The following is a 15,206-nucleotide window of genomic DNA, read 5'->3' on the forward strand; positions in this document are numbered from 1 at the left end:
TATTATTTAGACATTTCGAAACAGAAAACATGAGACGTGCTCTAAAAATAAAATTATTCTGTACCTTGATTCAAATGTTTCTCTTCATCTGCTTCTTGTTTTGCTTTGCTGTATTTACTCCGTCTATTGAAAGTTAAAAAAGAACATTCTCAAAAGCTGTAAGCCACAAGCTCTTTGCTACCATAATGTAAGTCAGGCAGATACTGCAGGCCCATTTCACAGATGAGAAAACTGAGGTTTGTGGGAGGTGAAATAACAGGATGAAAACTTGTCACTTTGGTAGTAAATAATGGTTTCAAGCACAACTAGTCAGAACCTCTGCTCTTAATCACAGTATTAAACTGAGGTGATAAAGCAAATATTTTTATAATATAATTATAATTTTAAATCCCCAGGAGAAATCTGTTTTATTGAAAATAGATTATAAGTTTACCGGCTAATTTCCATATATATATATACACACACATATATATTCTGAATTAAAGTAAGTTTCCCCAGGTGAATTCTGCATAAATCAAATAACAGTAACAATCAGTATGTGATAAGTAATAATAAACCCTGTTGCTATCACCACAATAACCACTACCATAAAAAAACCTCATTATCATATTATACGGTATTCTTAAAACAATAGCTTTGTGGTCACTGGCTTCAGCCGCTGCATACAAATTCCTAAATTATTAATGACCATTTAAAAGGTAAATATTTGCTTGGTACTGGATTACATTCCTTAAGAGTTTGTAGAAAACTTGGGCAAGAGTAAAAATAAATTTCCATTTGTAGCCTAATTCCTTTTTCCAAAAAATGATGTAGGGTTTTAGAGTTGGCATTCTGTTCTCAGTGCCCAACAGGAGTGAGATCTGGCTTGGTTATAAAAGTCTTGGGAAAAAGAAATCTTGAATATATATAAATCTTGAATCAGTAATCTTGACACATTTTATATATATATATGTGCACGTATACGTGTGTGTATGTGTACGTATATTTAGGTAAATTGGAAAATCAACTCAGTTGATATTAGAATGCTCTAAAGTTTGGGAAGGTAAGAACATTTTAGTGAATAAAATGTGTACATTTACATATCGGTCAAAAACGTCAAATTTACTTTGAAGTTTACAACCGTCTTGTAATTTTCTTAGAGCTTTAAAGACAAAGTAAGTCAAGACTCTTACACGTGAGGAAACCACGGCTCTGTGGGGACAAAAAGACTCCCTGACGGCCACAGTGGGTCTCAGCAGTGTGGCCCTGTCCGAATCCGATACCCTGAATCCCTGAACTTTGAACAAGTAGAGGAGGGCTGGGTGATCATGGAAAAGAAGGGGGGGGGGGCACGTGGTGCCACCAGAGGCAGCGCAACCACGGCCATGTGTCCCAGCTCCTCCCCCACATTCCTCTCCTAAGTGTCAGCAAGGCAGGAACCCGCACTGCAATCAGCCCCTCAGAGCCTACAGATGTTCCTCCATGTGTATAATTCCTTTGCGAATAATAATACCTTGGACTTTACACTGCACTTAACCTTTCAAAGTGCTCTCCTCACATATGTTACCTCCTCCCCTAACTGTTTGCAAAGCAGGAACCAGCTTAGTAAACAGAGGCCTCAGTTACTGGAGTTCACTTCGAAGTGCCTGGAATTCAGTCCCAAATAATAGCTAGCATTTTTACTTTGCATTTAATTTTTTAGATCCGTCGCATCTATCATCTCATCGCATCTTGACAACAACCCTATGAAAGCAATCAGGCAGACAGACACATGCTTGGTCCCACTGTACAGATGAGGACGTGGAGGCGGGGGTTAAGTGATTCACCCATGACCCTCTTAGCAAGTAGCAGGGGCATGTGTCTGTCTTGTCCAGCTCTCTGCCTCACATGCCTCTCACAGTGGAGATGAATTATATGATGACACCAAGTGAGCGTTAATTACAAGTAACATCACATTTTATATCAGTAAGTACACTTAAATTGGATTCCACTTGCACTCAAAACCCATTGCTTTATTGAAGTTAAATAGGTTTAAACATCCTGAAACCAAACATTTGTATGAAAGATGTAGTCCCCTCCATGTCTCCCCCTCGCCTCCCCTTTTAAAGGAAATATAAGAGTTAGGTCAGGCACTATGAAAACAGCATTTTGTGTCAGGGAAACGCGTGGCTAGGTCCCAAGGGTGTGATAGGGTCCTGCCAGCTTGAGAGATTATATCTTATCAGAATTCCTAAAAGCATTATCTAAAATTACAAGTGTATCTTTTAAACCACTTTAGATCTCGAATACTGATTTGAATGTCTTTCCTTTAAAGGGAAAAAAATGCACAGAGCAGGGAAGTTTTTGTACCAACCTTTCTTCCTTCCTTCCTTCCTCGAAGTATAGTGGATTTATAATGTTGTTAGTTTCTGGTGTACAGCACAGTGATTCTGTTAGACGTATACATTCTTTTTCATTATAGGTTATTACAATCTATTGAATATAGTTCCCTGTGCCATCCCGTAGGCCCTTGTTGTTTATCTTTTTTGTATACAGTAGTTTGTATTTTGCCCCAACTTGGAATTGTCAGTAAGTTCGTCAAAAACCCTGGCAGATACCAAAAGTCAGAAGCAGCCCCAAGGGGCCTAGGAGTGCAGTTACACTTTTTACAACACACTCATTAAACGTGGGCAAAGCCAGAGGAAACGCAAAATGGCAGAGATCATTAATTATAAGGCTGACACGCCCATCCCTTCCTCTGACTTCTAAACATAGAAGGAGGAAGTCAATCAGAGAAGAAGGTGTATTTTTAAAGAAATTTCTTTCCCCGGAATGTTACTTGGAGGAGAAGACCCTAGTAGGGAACAGGAAATGCAGATTAAAAAAAACACAAGGATTACTGTTCAAAGGCTAATTGTAGCCTATTAGCTACTTAATAATACCTTGAAAACTAAAAAGCCTGAGTCCTGCTCTACCTTTGTCACCTGATGACCCTTTCTCCTTTGGCTCAGGGTGGGACAACGTGTCCGTTATTGTCCTGAGAAAGAAAGCCCACTGAGGCTTATTACCCGGCCAGCCAGCCGGGAGGAAACCATGCAGCCGAAACTGACATCCCAGGCAGATCACCTGAATGGCAGAACAAAACCTCTGTGGAAGGTTTTCTAATTACTGAGACGTGGGCAAGCTGATTAATAAAGGGAAGGAGGGGAGTGGTTGCTGAGTGAATACCACCAGAAGGAAACATGGAAACTTTCCATTGCAGGCGTTAAAGCAAAAAGCATCCCCTGCAAATGAAACTTTGCAAGTTTCTCAGCTAAGCCGGCCCTCCGCCAAAGGGAGGGGCTGAAGGTATTAACAGACAATGCCGAGGAGCAGCAGGGGTCCCCCCGCGCTGCCTTCCAAACTATGTGTTGTTCCTGGTACCTTGACTAGTGGATAAAACAAACAGAATAGTAGAGGCAAGCATCGCAGGGACCCAGCATGAACCCCACTTGCATTAAAATACTGACTTCCCTGATCAAGTGGATGGATTTGATTGATGCGGTTCACTGTTCCAAAACTAATTAGCCAAAGGTAAGTAATTTATTCAGCTCAAGTGCAGATTAAAGAAGATAAAGCAATGTAATAACTAGCACGGCTCCAGGAGGACCCTTTCCAGTGTTTAACGGCATCACCCGCGAAGATTCATCGAAGCCATCCTTCTTCTTCCCCTTCCTTAAGCTGTCATTGTTCTTGCACCGAATGATGGCTCAACGCTCTTCCTGGGCTACATTCTGAAATGGTTGGAACTGAACCGTACGATTTGCACACAAGTTGTTTAGAAATGTTCCCGCAGAACCATCTGCCCTCTAATTGTATGAATTTACATGACTTCATCAGAGCCAATTTAGGCTAACATTTAAGTGTATTCATTCTTATGTGATCATAATATTCCAATTAGGACACCAGGGGAAGACAGATATAGACTGAATGGTAACCGTTTTAGCATGATGGGAACAGTTCCCGCTCCAAAGTGGAAAATCTTAACCTTCAGAAGAAGACAAAACCAACTTGCAAAGTCTGACTTTATGGCGCGTGTTAGCTCACACGTTAAATCACAGTCCATGAAAGGTACCAACATCACGGGGGAGACGGGGAGAATTCTGGTTTGCTTCAACTGTCGATGTGAACTTTTGAGGTAGGTCATTTTTTTCAGTTCAAAAGACATTAAGAGAATCTATGTATGCCAATATTGGAAATCAGGAGAGATGGACTCCTGTCCTGATCAGGCAACTAGCTGTGTGACCTTGGTGTAGTTAACTGCCTACCCTTGTCTCCAGGTTTCAAGTTCCTAATATACGAGATGCCAAGAGTTCCCCAAATCTGAGCCATCTGGGCACCTCCTCCACAAATTCTGCCATAGCCACTTCATTATTTTTTTCTTAAAATCAATTCCCTTTTTCTCTTTGATTCTGATGAAAGGGGGGTACTTTATAACCCTAACATAAATGGCAACCCAGCAGCACCAGTAATCAACAGGTCAGTAGAAAAGCCACCATGGCTGGTTATCAGATAATACTTGTCTCTGATCACAAACTATCCTTTAGAACTGAGGGACTCGTCTTGTATTCTAGTTCTTTCTTAAAAATGTTTCTCATATTAAACAGTGAAATGCTACTTGGAGAAGACACACCGGCCTAAAGCAACCCGAATTCACACTGCTCAGGATGCTTCTGGAGACAAACTGATGAAAATCATTAGTATAAAGGAGGAGTGGGAGGGTTGTCAGAGGAATTAAACCCAGTTGATCATTAGTCCTTAAGGGCATGACCTTATCATTGCATTTTGTAATGTTACTGTTCACAGTCCTTTCAAAAATCACTTTAAAAAGCAATAACGTGGTTACACGGTGGAGATCACAAATGGATACCTACAGGAGTATGAGGAAATGATGCCACGTTGCCAAGACAGTGCGCATCTGTGGTTTAGGATATGATTCCTAGGGACAGCATCACATAATTACAAGAAGAGCGGCACCTTAAACAACCCAGATAGCAGGTACAATTATGTGCTCTGAAAAGCTAACAGAATCCTTAAATTATAATTTAAGTGACAAGGGACGAGGAAGACATTGATCAAAGATGCCTCTAAAAAAATGTAAGTTAGTCTGCTCAACACAATGGGGTGGTAAAAACATACACTGTATCTAACTCAATGTATTCTGTCTATTATATCATTTTAAATGTATAAATAAAATTTATAAACTTAGGAGTTTGATTCTTTCACTGAGACCCCCCCCCCAAATGTTTATACTTGTCAGTTGGGCAAAAGAAAATTGGGAAAGTTAGAGATTACTCTGGTTGGCTTCAAGCTCAGGCTTCTCAGTATAAAGTCAATATAATGAAATCAAGGAAACAATTTCTATTAAAAAAAAATCTAGCAAGATATTAGTTGTGTGCCTGAGGTCATTTCCTCTGGCTTAAATGAAAAATTAGCACCAAATAGATTTTTTTTTTTTTTGAGGTAATTGGAAGGACTGAAACTCTTCTCTCTGAGTGGGTCTTTGCTCATCTACCTCTTAAAAAAAAAAATCTCACTTGTCATCAGCAATGTGGGAAGTCACCCCGTAAGGGGTCTGTCTCGAGCATCCATTCTGTTGTCAACTCTCCACGGCTCTGAGAAGCAAGAAGCAGCCCCATCATTTTCCAGGCTAGGGTGTTTCGTCTGTTGCTTTCCCATATGGCTGGCTGCGATGTGGCAAGAAGATTTGGGGAGTACCATTTAGCATCGTTCATTTGTACTCTCACTAAAAGCATGGACCAGACTTTTGTCAGCCCTGCCTGTCTCCTCTCTCCTTGTCCATTCTCATCCCATTTAAACATGAGCAGTCCATCCTGACAGAGCGCACAGCCGGTACGCAAAGAAATCAGCTGAGTGTGCAGGGGCGGCTGCAAAGCCTGTCAGCTACCTGGCTCCAGGCAGCCTTTCCGTGACAGCTTTATGTCCGACACTAAAGAAGAATCGATAGGAGGCCAATGGGTTGACATTTCATTTTCTAAAAAGTGATCCATTGAGGACCAATCACCAAGCAGTGTTTATCAGCCTTGGGAAGTGACATTCTTTTGTTTTTTTTTTTTTTAAATGGGGGAGAAGGGACAGGAATCATCGCTGGGTAACCTGACAGGCTCAATTCTCTAAGGTGGGGATTCATAATTGGAAATCCAATCAATCAGCCTTAAATAATAAAGTGATCAATAAAAGCAGAAAGGAAATTAAGTCATCAAGCTTGCAATGCTATTTTCTATAGCTACAGCTTTTAAAAAACTTGTCTTCCTGCATTACATTTTCAAGTGCTTTTCCTTTTTTTTTTTTTCTTTTTTTTTTGGTCACAGCAGAATACCTGAAAAAAACTTATACAAGGTGACTTGTTTCTAATTACTCCTGTCTGACTGCTGTATTTAGGACAACTTAAAATGCAACAAAGTATATCTAAAGGAAAGCCAGACTACAACCAGTGATGCTTCCAACCAGTATCTTGGTGGCCACTCAAGATGAGACCCATTTTCTGTAAACAAGGGTTCTCCCAAAATGGTTCCGAACATCATGTGGTACTGCATTTTAGTCAAATATGTTTTTGGAGATGAAGGTAATTAATATTTTTTCCTATTTTTGGACTTTTAAACATCTTTATTTTCCGATGCCAGAAGTTGTTCTTATACACTGTAAAAAGTTCAAATGCAGAAATGTGTAATAACAGAAGCATAAACCCGTGTGATTTCTATACATTCCTCACCGTGCTCCACCCTCCCCACTATCAGATGGCTATATACTGACGCATGTAGTTCCCATGTGTTTCTGAGTCTGGCATGTGGACACACACAGAGTCAAACGGCAGTGGACAAGAGGTCCATCTTGATCGACTTCCAAAATCAAAAGCCAGGGAAGGAAAGAATTCTGGGAATTTAGACTTTGCTCAGGCCAAGTTGAAGTTTCCAAAGCTTGAGGTATACTATTACACAGGGTGCAGCGGGCGTGTCTAGACGTACGTTTGTTTGTGGGCATCGGAGCAACAGGGATGAGTGTTTGTGGTGGATTTAACTTCTTCAAGATGGAATTCCCTGCTCTAATCAAACAGACCCAGGACCAAAAAGCACTAACAGGATGACACTTGTAGGAGCCCACACGCAGTGAGGAACAGTTCCGTGCTGTGCCGGAGGGACCATGACTGATCTCTGCACACCAGGACATTCTCGAGAGTGAGATTAGAGATACGATATTAATAAATATGTGTGACAATCGAAACCATCCACGCAAATCGAGCTCTATGGTCATCACCCTAATTATAATGTACCACAAAGTAGGAGAAAATCATAGTGATTTGCCCAGGCCAGTGGACATAGCCAGAGGCAATGTTGCAACATGAGTGAAATCACCAACAGGAGAGGCAGAGAGAGAGAGAGATAATGCAACAGACAGTGGCCCGAGAGCTACGCCTGGCTGTCAGTCCACTAACGCAATACAATGGCCCTGGACAAGTACTACACCTTTCTGAGTATCAACTGCCTTTTCTTTTCCTTTTTTAATTTATTTTTGCAGGATTGGGGGAAGTAATTAGGTATATAATATAATATAATATAATATAATATAATTTATTTAATGGAAATACTGGGGATTGAACCCAGGACCTTGTGCATGCTAAGCATGTGCTCTAGCACTAAGCTATACCCTCCACCCCACAATTTCCTCTTCTATAACATGAAAAGATTTATATTTAAGAGGGTTATGAAGGGGAGGGTATAGCTCAGTGCTAGAGTGGGTGCTTAGCATGTACCAGGTCCTGGGTTCAATCCCAGTACTTCCATTAAATAAATAAATAAATAAACCTAATCACCACCCCGTCCCTAAAAGGATCGTTTCGATACCCCCAGATTCTGCTTGCTTTCTTTAACCCCATCTTGCAAAACAGTTTACGGTGGGTGGGGGGAAGTCGGAGAGGGGGAAGGTTCTCACTCATTAGACAAAGAAGGCCTGGATGTGGGCAGACAGTGAAGAGGGGCAGCTGCCACCCCGCCCCCCGCCGCTGCCTCTGGAGGCTCCAGGCAGTGTTAACAACCACGGTAAGAAAAACGCCATCATAAGAATATGCTGCAAGGCTATTTCTATCTTTCTCTTTCCTACGTTGTTTTTCAAGTATCAAGTTCGATTCTAAGCGCTCACAGAATCCGTCATCTGCTGTTTTAGATCCATTTCCAAGAACAGCGCCACGCCCACAAAGTGCTCAAAGGCTGTTTTCTGGAAACAGTGATGGCTCTTCCTCACCAAAGACAGCGCGCAGTAGTGCCCACTTCCTTGCTCTGCTTACCATTTTCATTAACCAATACCATGCTGAAGTACCTACAGGGTGCCAGATTATTTTGCCTATCAAAGTGCTCCTGCAGTAAGTCTTAGAGGCAGGTATTTTATTATAGCTGTTTTATAAAAAGGAAAAAAAGACTCAAAGAGGTGACGTAATACAGCCTGATGGGGGAGTGGAGGTATAGCTCGGTGGCATTGCACATGCTTAGCATGCATGAGGTCCTGAGTTCAACTCCCAGTACCCTCATTTAAAAAAAGAGAAATACAGCTGACAGATGGCAGAGCTCAGATCTGAGGTCCAGGTTTCACATGGCTTTTTTTTTTTTTTTTTTTTTTGGCCTTTGGCAGTAAGTCCAAGCTTAAGAGAGATATAAATGTAACACCTCACAGCCTAGAGTATCTAGAAAGCTCCCATTGGTCTGCTTTTTGGCTTAGTTTCCTGGAATTAGTTTGGTCTTTCCAGGCCTCTCAGCTGTGAGGGCTGCCACCAGGGTCCCCAGCAGCGCTAGGAGGGGTGTGGGAGATCAAAGCAAGGAGGAGGGAGCTTGCGATGCAAATGCTGTGTTTATGATGCTAATCAAAAGCCTCAGCTTTGTGTGGAGGAGACCAAAAGCTCCCTCATAAAAACTGGGAAGGGGGCAGGGGCAGCGAGAGGCTGCCGTGCTTACCTCCTGCTGATGACGAAAGCCGCGATGAGAATGACCACCAGCACCACGCTGCCCGAGACGGAGACCAGCAGGACAGTGGAGTTGGCCCCGTCGCCGATGATCCGGGAGGGCACTGGCAAAGACAGTGACACAAGGATCACCTTGGGCAAGGTCCTAAGAGCTAGGACTTCTGACTGTCACAAGTTTCAACTCTGAGGCCATTTAAAATGCTCACAGCCCATTTTGCTTTTTGTTAAGCAATCCCACGACAGCATTTTCTAAGACCGCCTTAATGAGACAAAGACATTCTTTTCATAATTGGAGGAAGAACTTCCACCAGAAGACTCTTATGTAATCCTATGGTAAACATTCTCTTCTTTTCCTTTCTACTCTCAACCCAGACTCTTACTTAAGGATCTGTTGAATTCTTTAGAGAGAAAGACACTTGGGAATTTCAAAATGAACAAGCAGTTTTGAAAGTCACCCCCTACTAACCCCCCTCCATCTATAAAAAAAAAAAACAAAAAACCCTGCCTATTATTGCTCAGCTCAAAAGCCACTTCCTCCTTGAAACCTTCCAGGATAATCTCAAAGGATGTCTAACTTCTTCAGATTTAATTCTAGACTTTCTCTTTTTAAAATCCATCCTTATTTAATGATTTGTGAACAAAACTATTTTCTAGAACTGATGTAGTAAATTCTGCTCCACCATCTCCTTATCAAGTAGGTTTCATTTTGGTTTGTTAATGATGAAGGGAAGATATCTTATGCAAAATGCTTATTCATAGCTATGCCCTCTGGGATCATTTGTGATCCAATCATCCAGTTGATTCAACTCACAGTGCTGAAAGATTGATACAGTTGTCTAGAGGGGCTTAAAAAAAAAACAAAAACTGAGCTGACTTGATTTAAACAGATTCCTAGAAGTAAATGAGAGAGGGGAAAAAAATGGTGCCTTCTTTACTCCTCCCAGGGAGAGAATGTCCTAGCTTAATGTAACATAGTTATGCAACTCTCAGGTAGTCAGTCTGGCAATCCCATTTTCCACGGTTTGCAGAAGGCTCAAAACAAGAAAAAAGCAGACACTTTTCAATCATATAAAAAGACAAATCAGATACAATTATGAAAAGTTCTCTAAATAGCATGAAAAGTTCTAAGTTACAGACATTGGCTATTTAATTTCAATGTCCACTGCAACAAAATATTTACAGCTTCTTGGGTTTCACTGTAATGGCATTTGCTCTGATTGTAAAAAAAATCCTAGAAGTCGTTACCTGTGTTGGTGGTGACCTCGAGGGGCTCACTGAAGTCTCCGTAGCCAGCTGCTGTCCTGGCTCGGACATGGAAAACATAGGACGTCAGAGGGTTCAGGCCTTTGATGTCCGTGTTCCTGGCAGCTGTCCTGACGATCCGATAGCTTCGTTCATTCTGATCCTACAATAGGAGAGGATAAACTTAAGGAATGGGGCAAAATCAATCCGGAACTTACTCCAGGTACAATATTAAAGGAGTCCACTCAGAGGCTGAAGTGAAGGGAGACTGATAAACTCTAAATCCTGTATTCACTTCAGTGTTAGAAGTACTATTGTTACTGCTCAGATGGTGACAGAAGTGTGGCGCTCAGGAATGATTACTGATACGGACCACATCCAGATCTTCACCCATAATCTTTTTTGAAAAGATCTTTAGATGATGATTGGTGGCTTTCTTCACTCCACAGCCAGCAATTTAAAAGAAATAACTACTATAAGAAGGCCCCTTTTCTTTTTCTATTTTCTGTCTAGAAAATGTCAAAAACGTTATAATCTGGTTTCAATGAAAAAAAAAAAAACTGTCCCTTTTCTGCTTTTAATAAGGAAGCCAATAAGTGATTATCTTTAAAAAGAAAGAGAAGACAATTGTTCATTTTCTAGACAATCTTGAATGCAAATAGCTCTCTTCAGAATTCTGTCCTTTAAGAGACAAGTTATTTGTAAAAATAATGTCTTTCTATAACTTTAAGAGGATGAAGAATGCAATTTTCTTTCCCTGATTTTCTATTAAAAGTCATCAAAATCCACACCTTGATTCTGAATAGCAGTGATCTACTTAAACAGATCATTATTTCAACTTTTATGAGTCATTCTCTGATAGAAGGTTTAGAGATTAGACCTGCTTAGCTGTCATGGTTTTCATTACTAGAAGGAAAAGAATTAGCTATGTAGAAACATAGTGCACTTTTTTTTCTATTTTTTTAAGATCAGCAACTTAATACATAAAATTCCTAATTGGATTTGATTGGGAAGGAAAATGCATTTGGTTTTTGAGCTTCAGTGGTATTCCAGGATTTATAACTAGCAAAAAACTAAAGAGAAAAAGAAAGGAAAGAAGAAGGGAGGGAAGGAGGCAGGGAGGAAAACAAGGAAAAGAACTTTGCTTATACAGGTAATACCTTCTCATAATATTTGACTTCATATTCCAAGATCACCCCATTGGGCCGATCTGGTTCCAGCCAAGCCAGAGCAACGCTGTACCTTGTAACTTCTTTAGCCTGGACCAAAGCAATGGATGAGGGTGCTATAGGGGGAAAAAAAAAGCTGTCTTACTTTAGGGGGAAAAAAATTGGTGGTATCAATCAGTGATGTCATCTTATTTTAGAAAACTGTGAAGAATTGTCTTGTCTTCTTCCAGATCCCCATTTTCCTTTCGCCTGGTACAAAAGCAAACCATTTTATGGTCCTCTCCATTTTTTTTTTTGTATATGGTTTGTCTTAGAAAGACGATCTCTGAAGTCAAGGCCTGGTAAGTCCACGTGCAGTACCACGGCACCTGGAGCCATTCCTTAGAAAGGCTGGAGGCATAGAGAATGCCCTCTGCTTGTTTAGTTTTTGCTAGCCATGAGAGCCTTGGGACAATCTCCCTTTAAGCTCAGAGAAACTGCATCTCATCCAACCTCCAAGGTATTATGAGTGTCCTCTTGCTGGTCTTTAACTTTATACAAGCAAGAGACTTTGCAAGTCTTCCAAGGATACTGTAGAGAATGCCGGAAGGCCAACAACTTACATACTTCCCAAATAAATAAAAGTATTGCTTAATTACAGTAAGAATTTCCAGTTTGAACACAACCAGGCAAATAACAACACAAATAAAGCCATGATGGTCTCTCTGGACATAGATGGCATTTTGCAATTGTTTTATAAGAGCTGAAATATTGCTTTTGCTTGCTGAGTAGCAAACCTTCCTCTTTCCACTGAGAAAGACACAAAAGTCGTCCTCCGCTGGGTGTATTCTCAGGGGTGGGGAGGAGAAGCGTTATCTGAGATTTATAAAACCCAGCTGCTTCTCCGCTGTGGTGGTCACACCTCCAGCCAGCTGTTATCCAGCTCTGCTGTGACTGACAATGGTACAGATGTGCTGTCTCTGGGGAGAAGAGGGAGCATTCATGAAATCTGTCATCTTACCTATCAAAGCCGGTTGGCAGAACCAGAGATTAGAGGGTCTTCCTAAATTGAACATAGAGTCTTATTTGTTTGCAAACTGTGAATATGTATTTAAAGAAATCTATGTATTTATTTATTACTATTATTTTGTTGTGATTGCTTTATTGTAAAATATATAGAACATAAAGTTTACCATTTTAACCATCTTTAAAGTGTACAGTTCAGTGGCGTTAAACAGATTCACATTGTTGTGTAAACCATTGCTGTGGTCCGTCTCCAGAACGTTTTCATCTTCCCAACTGAAAATCTGTACACATTAAACAATAACTTCCCATTTCCCCTTTCCCGGGCCCCTGGAAACCAGCATCCTACTTTTTATATAGTATTATTTTTTAACGGTGGTACTGGGGATTGAACCCAGGACCTCGTGCATGCTAAGCAGGTGCTCTACCACTGAGCTATACTCCCACCCTCTTCAAGTTGTGAATATATATTTTATAGTCACCGAGGAACAACCACTGTTGGGTCGTCCTCCTGCTCTTCCCCAACACACACATACACACACACCTGCCAAACCCTAACTCAGAGGACAAAAAAGAAAGTAAAATTGTTGCTCAAAACAGAATGGGGCTAGCTTCAAACCTGCTTGACCCCATCTGACAGGTATACTGGAGGCAAGGGACGCAAACCAGTCACACAGGGAAATCTTGCTGAAGATTCTGCAGCAGAGAGCACCTCTTGGAGGTGGCCATCTGGCAGCCCGGCACCTCCGTTAGGGAGCCTGGAGATGATAACACACACTCTCTCTCCCCTCTGTTTCTCTCTTTCTCTCCTTTTCCTTCCACACCCACCCCAAAGCTATTCCAGATTGGGTCTCAGGCATAAACACGAATGAAAGATACAGGGGATACACATGTTCTCCATCAACGGCAACCCCAAGGTTAGTAATACCAAACTGCATGAACAGGGCTGCATGCAGCAAACCAATGGAAGCCACTGAACATCTGAACAAAATGAAAACTGGAAATGTGCTCATTAGCTGTATTAGGGCTCCCCTCCCCCAATACTTGTGCACGCGTGTGCATGCGCACACACACACTTTCTCTCCTCTCTTTCTTTACTGGTTGACACAGAGCCACTGTCCAGCAGAAAGCAAGGAGTGACCTTCCTAAATACAGAGGCAGTGAGGAGGCTAGGAAAGTTGCCTGCCTGTGAAAAGCCATTTCACTCCAGGTAATAGATACATTGCCTAACGGAGCACTTTAGCATCCACTCCATAAAAAAAGGGGCTGTTTCAACGCTGATGTTCAGGACGGGGAAATGAAATAGAAAAGCGAGGCAGTTCGAAAAAAGCAAGAGAGAGGAAAAATCATAAAGTTAGAAAATGAACTTTCCCTCAGAAATGTTCTGGGTCAGATTCTGATAATCGACAGATTCCTCAGGAAAGAACTGCCTGGCTGCCCTTGGAGGGCGCCAATTAACTAAGATGGTTTCTCTCTGGCTGGGTTATCACTAAACTGCTGCGGGTGGGAAATGAACCTGATTTCCATTTCAGGAGTTGGAGCCGCAGTGTTCCCGGGGCCCATTCAAAGGGAGTATGAGCTCCACTGACGTGCTCGCAAGATCTCAGGCAGGCAGTTAACAATATAATCGTGTTAACTAACAGTATTTCTAATGCTACCCTACTTGGAAAATGCACAGGCACACACATCAAAATAAACCAACTGAACGGACGCTGACTCAGCTGTCATGAAGACGGAGGGAAATGAGATTAAAGGGGAAAGGAGAATAAATAGCTCTAATTTACAACAAGTCTTAGGTCGTGTGGCTGTGAAGTCTGAATTCTTTCGGAGCAGCTGTTTTCCGGAAGAGCACTTTTATCAGGTCACAGTGACAAAAGCAACCCGTGACCAAGCGGGACTGAGAATCAGACCTACCATAGGCAGTGTCCCTCCCCCTGGAGGAGAGCTTCTCAGCTCCTCCTGTGAGAACCAGCATTTTGGGAGAAGCTGGGCTTTGCCACACTGCCACTTGGGAGAGAAGAGGCCACTTGGATGTCCTCCACATTATGAGCCACATGGGGGTTCTGTCCTCGCCTTTCCTACCCTGGGTCCAGTACAGGCTCCAGCTCTCCATCTGGAAGCCATCACCCCGCCTGTGGCTCGTTTCCCAGGAGGAGGCACTTGGCAATGGCGTTTCTCCATCATTTCTCTACCCCAGAGGTCCCCAGCATCCATCTTCTCATGCCACTCATGTAATTGCTGCACATCCCTCCGCCACGTGGACTATGATTTAAGTAATATTTTTCTTAAATCGACACACTTTTGTTTTTGAAACCACCCCCCCATTACTGTTATCACTTGCAATTACTGGCCAGTAACCATAAAAAGGAAAAGAATATGGAAATAAAAAATATGTAATAATATTGTCATTAATAAAATGTAAAAAATAATATGTAAATAGTCTTGCCTCTCCATGCTTTGCCAAAAAAAAAGAGCTTAGCCAGTGTTTGAGAAGAAGTAAGGACTCTCCTGATATCAACTTAAGATTCTGACCTTGGTGATATCAAAAGAACTAACAGGGAAGTGAAAAGGAACTAACTTTCTTTTTTGGGGGGGGGTCATTAGGTTTTTATTTATTTATCTTTGATGTAGGTACTGGGGATTGAATCCAGGACCTTGTGCAGGCTAGGCACACGCCCTACCACTAAGCTACACCCTCCCCTCCTAGGAACTAACTTTCATGCAGGGGAATTCAGGATTTATTATGTTGTGTTCCCTTTGAGTCTTCCCTAAAACCATCTCTAATATCACCATTCGTATGTTTCCACACACTGGTCAAGACTGCC

At 41.7% G+C, this 15,206-nt stretch overlaps 1 protein-coding gene across 2 annotated transcripts in view; it reads right to left on the bottom strand.

Annotated features, from left to right (window-relative positions):
• The window catches only part of EPHA4 (EPH receptor A4), a 138,792-nt gene that overhangs the window by 24,396 nt on the left and 99,190 nt on the right, over positions 1-15,206 (bottom strand). For both annotated transcript variants that reach the window (XM_074364382.1, XM_074364383.1), the window contains exons 6-9: positions 11,371-11,495; positions 10,214-10,373; positions 8,961-9,072; positions 65-123 (exon numbers count right to left, since the gene is read on the bottom strand). In XM_074364382.1, the coding sequence (XP_074220483.1) occupies positions 65-123; positions 8,961-9,072; positions 10,214-10,373; positions 11,371-11,495 (456 nt within the window). The remainder of the gene's footprint in view (positions 1-64; positions 124-8,960; positions 9,073-10,213; positions 10,374-11,370; positions 11,496-15,206) is intronic.

The sequence above is a fragment of the Camelus bactrianus genome, chromosome 5 (assembly GCF_048773025.1).
Source record: "Camelus bactrianus isolate YW-2024 breed Bactrian camel chromosome 5, ASM4877302v1, whole genome shotgun sequence".
Taxonomy (NCBI): Eukaryota; Metazoa; Chordata; class Mammalia; order Artiodactyla; family Camelidae; genus Camelus; species Camelus bactrianus.